Source organism: Triticum aestivum, chromosome 5D, assembly GCF_018294505.1.
Source record: "Triticum aestivum cultivar Chinese Spring chromosome 5D, IWGSC CS RefSeq v2.1, whole genome shotgun sequence".
In the NCBI taxonomy this organism is placed as follows: domain Eukaryota; kingdom Viridiplantae; phylum Streptophyta; class Magnoliopsida; order Poales; family Poaceae; genus Triticum; species Triticum aestivum.
Genome location: NC_057808.1, coordinates 382,846,087 through 382,851,688, shown reverse-complemented (window position 1 = coordinate 382,851,688; position 5,602 = coordinate 382,846,087). Strand labels below are relative to the sequence as shown.

The window sequence follows — 5,602 nt, the reverse complement described above, 5'->3', positions numbered from 1 at the left end:
CAGCTGGGAGTTAATCTTCTGGATGATAGTGTCATTGACAGAGTTCTTCAATCACTGCCACCAAGCTATAAAGGCTTCGTGATGAACTATAATATGCAAGGGATGAACAAGACGATTTTCGAGCTCTTCGCAATGCTAAAGGCTGCGGAGGTACAAATCAAGAAGGAGCATCAAGTGTTGATGGTTAACAAGACCACTAGTTTCAAGAAAAAAGGCAAAGGAAAGAAGGGGAACTTCAAGAAGAATAGCAAGCAAGTTGCTGCTCCCGCAAAGAAGGCCAAGTTTGGACCTAAGCCTCAAACTGAGTGCTTCTACTGCAAAGGGACTGGTCACTGGAAGTGGAACTGCCCCAAGTATTTGGCGGATAAGAAGGATGGCAAAGTGAAAGGTATATTTGATATACATGTTATGGATGTGTACCTTACTAATGCTCGTAGTAGCGCTTGGGTATTTGATACTGGTTCTGTTGCTCATATTTGCAACTCGAAACAGGGGCTATGGATTAAATGAAGATTGGCTAAGGACGAGGTGACGATGCGCGTCAGAAATGGTTCCAAGGTCGATGTGATCGCCGTCGGCACGCTACCTCTACATCTACATTCGGGATTAGTTTTACACCTGAATAATTGTTATTAGGTGCCAGCGTTAAGCATGAACAGTATATCTGGATCTTATTTGATGCGACACGGTTATTCATTTAAATCAGAAAATAATGGTTATTCTATTTATATGAGTAATATCTTTTATGGTCATGCACCCTTGATGAGTGGTCTATTTTTGTTGAATCTCGATCGTGGTGATACACATATTCATAATATTGATGCCAAAAGATGCAAAGTTAATAATGATAGTGCAACATATTTGTGGCACTGCCGTTTAGGTCATATTGGTGCAAAGCGCATGAAGAAACTCCACGCGGATGGGCTTTTGGAATCACTTGTTTATGAATCACTTGATGCTTGCGAACCATGTCTCATGGGCAAGATGACTAAGACTCCGTTCTCTGGAACAATGGAGCGAGTCACTGACTTATTGGAAATAATACATACTGATGTATGCGGTCCAATAAGTGTTGAGCCTCGCGGCGGGTATCATTATTTTCTTACCTTCACAAATGATTTGAGCAGATATGGGTATATCTACTTAATGAAATACAAGTCTTAAACATTTGAAAAGTTCAAAGAATTTCAGAGTGAAGTGGAAAATCGTCGTAACAAGAAAATAAAGTTTCTACGATCTGATCGCGGGGGCGAATATTTGAGTTACGAGTTTGATCTTCATTTAAAACAATGTGGAATAGTTTCGCAACTCATCGTTTACTCCTCCGGTCATATTGTCGTAGTGCTTAGGCGAAGCCCTACGTGGATCACCACCATCACCGTCACCACGGCGTCGTGCTGACGAAACTCTCCCTCGACACTTTGTTGGATCAAGAGTTTGAGGGACGTCATCGAGGTTAACGTGTGCAGAACTCGGAGGTGTCGTACGTTCGGTGCTTGATCGGTTGAATCGAGAAGACGTTCGACTACATCAACCGCGTTAAGTTAACGCTTCCGCTTTCGGTCTACGAGGGTACCGTGACATACTCTCCCCCTCTCGTTGCTATGCATCGCCTAGATAAATCTTGCGTGATCGTAGGAATTTTTTTTGAAATTGCATGCTATGTTCCCCAACAACTACATCGAAGCACTATACAAGCAAGAAATGAACAAGAAGGAGCAAGAAGCAAGAAGCAAGGTTCATGTTTATGGATGCAACTGGTATGTTTGACTAGGAAAGCACCTTTTGAGAGCTCACGCTTTGAAAGACTTTGAAGATGCCATGGAATCAGACACTTGGGTGGATGTAGTGGGATTGGAAATGAGGGTTCTGTGATGCACTTTGTTGTATGTTTTATGTTCTTTCTTTTGGATGATACATAAGGTATTTGATAACCTATTTGGGATGATATGGGGCATATTTTGGCCGAATTCTTGCGCCAACATGGTTTCAATTGGAAATTGAAAATTGAAAATTATGCAAATAAAGTGTTGTCGAACTTTGTGCTTTTTGACTGTCAAAGTTTGAAACTTTGAATAGAATATGATGTGAAAATGGTGTTTATATGCGAGTGAGATGAGAACTAGTAAATGAAAACAACAAGTTTAGGGGATGTGCTAGGTCACAACCTCCCAATACCTACCATCGCAAAAAAGAAACCTCCCAATACCTAGAATGTTTTTTGGGGGGTCTCCAATAAGTTTCTTTTGGGAGTTAAGCGGACTTGCTAGAGTTACTCTTAGGGGCTGTGGTCTTTTGTGTGCACTCCAACCTTCTCCCATGTAATCTCCTCGCTATTATTATTATTATTATTATTATTATTATTATTATTATTATTATTATTATTATTATTATTATTATTATTATTATTATTATTATCATTAGCAAATATGCTCGTGCATTGTAAAGGGGGAAAAAGCCATCCCTCATACACATACCCAACGACATCAACAAATTCCTTGAAATCTTTCACGGTACTACATGACAAACAACATGATAAATGGTGTTACGCAACTAAATAAGTATGGTATGATTTTTTGAAGTGTACTCAAGGTGTTTCCAATTAATTAGTCAAAAGAAATATCTATCTAGTTGTCGCTACCTGTTTACGCTTTTTTCGTCGTTACTCCTCAGTGATGCCCAACAAATATTATATTATTACGAAAGTAACAAAGTACATTTTTCCAATTCACGAACATCTTCTACAAATTCCTGAACATTTTTAAAATAATGAATATTTTTTAAATTGGCGTTACAAATTTGTGAACAATTTTGAATCGACGAACTTTTTTTTGAATCAACGAACAGTTTTTGACTCAGAAACATTTTTTGAATTGATAAAGAATTATGAATCAATCCTTTTATAGAATCAATGAACATTTTTGTAATCAGTGAGCACTTTTTGGAAATGCGTTAACATTTTCTGAATCATGAATATTTTGTAAATCAATGAAATTATTTTGTAATTCATGGTCATTTTTTTAAATTTTTGAACATTTTCAAAAATCATGAATATTTTCTGAATATATGGAAAATTGGTTCAAATTTATAAATATTTTTTGAATATGTGAATAGTTTTTCAAAATCATGAACATTGTTTTTAATCCACAAGCATTTTTAGGATTTCTGGAAAAAAAATTGGATGCTGTTGGAAATCCAGAATTATTTTGAATAAGCAAAAATAGGAAAAGAGAAGACAAAACAAATAGCAAATAACAAAAAACTAGAATAAAAAACAAAGGGCGTCCAGCCCCGGTCATGGGCCAGCCCAATAGGACGCTGGCTCTCATGTGCCCACTATTTGTTCCTAAAAAAAGGTGCTCACTATTTAAAAGAGAAAAAGGAGGAACACGGAGAAAGGTGGGATCAAACATGGGTCTCCCGGGTGGAAGAGAGAAGCTCTAGCCAGTGTGGTAACTGTCGACTTGCGATGTCCAGCGGGATTGCGCCTAAATGAACCAATCAAAGGAACCAATCGAAGGTGCCTTGTGAAGGAAAATAAATGATTTGAAATTTTTCTCACTTATGGATGACATAGTAGCTAATTTGCGCCAAATTTAGGGGTAATTTTAGAACGAACGGGCAGAAGCAATAATCCCTTCATTAGTGGATATACATTATTATTGTTGTTGTTGTTGTTGTTGTTGTTGTTGTTGTTGTTGTTGTTACAACAACTATTATTACTATTTTATTTGAAAATAGGGGAAGACCCCTGGCCTCTGCATCAGGTGACGCACACAGCCATATACTATAGCATGTGTCAAGTTTTAGCACCACAATAATTCATACATGTAAATCCTATTTCCTATATTTTCTATTGCCTATAATTTGACAATATTTCAAATTCAAGCATTCAAACACCATATACCAAATTTGAATCTTTTTTTTTGCACATACCACATCTATTCAAAAAAATCATTAAATGCAAAGAAAAAATGCTTAATTACCTCAAAGGTTCGGGCAATCAAAGCTGAACTAGAGGCAAAAATCTTTTAACCTTGCAGCAAACAAAAGCTGAGCGTCAATGCAGAATTCAGATATCTAAACAGAATGCTAGGCCCAAAATTGTAGTACTTTCATGCGGTGTCAGCATCTGCGTATATGAGTTTTCACACCCCTAAAAAAATGAGTTTTCACAATACGGATTTTACACGTACACATCGAAGAGTCAAGCATGTTGTACATATAACTCTTGTATGCAGTAGCGAACCAACCTGTGGTTGGATGGTTAGAGGGACTATGGTATCTCCAGCCCACCAGAGTTCAAGCCCTGGTGAAGTAGAATGTGCGTGTGTGCGTTCACAGAGATGAATGTATGCGCGTGTATATGAGCGCTTGCGTCTGTACTGTGTTAAAAAAAACTCTCGTATGCAGTATGTACACCGGTTGAGCAACTCAACAGAATGGACCAACTAACTCAACTAGACTAATCCATGATCAGAAATTGCTAACCACTCCCAACTCCCAAGAATCGAACCATGAATCAATACGGGGTTGCTCAGAAGTCATCGGCCTCCAAAGTGGAGCTCAGCGTTGGCCCAACTCCCAAGAATCGAACCATTGAATCAATACGGGGTTGCTCAGAAGTCATCGGCCTCCAAAATGGAGCTCAGCGTTGGGGTGCCAGATGCACGGCGACGACGGCGAGTGCTGCTGCGGCTTCCACCCCAACTACTTCTCTTCCACGCCTTCGCCGCTGGCTCATCGCCGGCGTACTTGCCGTACGTATGGTGATGATCCGATCCACCGTCTGGTCCGGCGATCTCGTCAGCGACAACGAGTGGCGCCACACGAGCCGCCGCCTTCCGTCGCTTGCTGTTGGCGCCGGGCGCCCCGACCCCGTTCTTGCGCCGCGGGGGTGACGCAACGCCGCTGGCAACGGCCAGCGCCGAGCTGGCTCTGGCGGCGAGCGCGGCCATCTCCGGCCCGGAGAGTGAGCGGCGGAGCGTGGACATGGGCAGCACGAAGTAGAGCCATCCGGGCTGCAGCGCCTCGTCTCCGGCCAGGGCACGGGCGGGCACGTCGAAGCGGAGCTCGTCGGAGCTGCACAGGAAGACCGACGCGCCTGGGCGGCGCTCTTGTACACTATCCAGGGCCTCGCGCGCCGTGACGGGCGCCGCGAACTGCGCCATGGAGCCGTCTACGTCCACCACCTTCGCGGTCTTGGTGGCCACTGCCCGCCCGGACCCCGCCGCCGCCGACGACGCCGGTGAGCGCGAGATGCACGAGCCCATTTATTACCTTGGGACGACTTGTTCGTCGTAGTGATCGATCGTGTGAGCAAGTGCAAAGTGGATTGGTTGGTCTGTTGGTACGAGCCAGCGTGTGATCCAGCCTTTTATAGTTGGGAGTCAGGAGAGGTGTGCAAGAGGTTCGTGATGTGTTTATGCCATGACGCAGGCCAGTTCGTCATATCCTGTCAGTGTCAACGGAGACAAGGAGATAACTTGCATTGCACTGCACTGGGGTACTTGAAGGACAAGTTGTGGCCGCTGGCTGCATGACTCTAGTGGCGACAAAGTCCACGCTGTCCGTGGCCATGAAGAGTCAACGGTCTAAAACG

General features: G+C 42.6%; 1 protein-coding gene across 1 annotated transcript; it reads right to left on the bottom strand.

The window, feature by feature from the left end:
* Nucleotides 1–4,111: 4,111 nt before the first annotated feature.
* Nucleotides 4,112–5,333, bottom strand: LOC123125027 (uncharacterized). Its single transcript, XM_044545569.1, has one exon. It carries the CDS (start codon nucleotides 5,271–5,273, stop codon nucleotides 4,620–4,622), a length of 654 nt encoding a protein of 217 aa, XP_044401504.1. The 5' UTR covers nucleotides 5,274–5,333; the 3' UTR covers nucleotides 4,112–4,619.
* Between the last annotated feature and the right edge of the window lie 269 nt (nucleotides 5,334–5,602).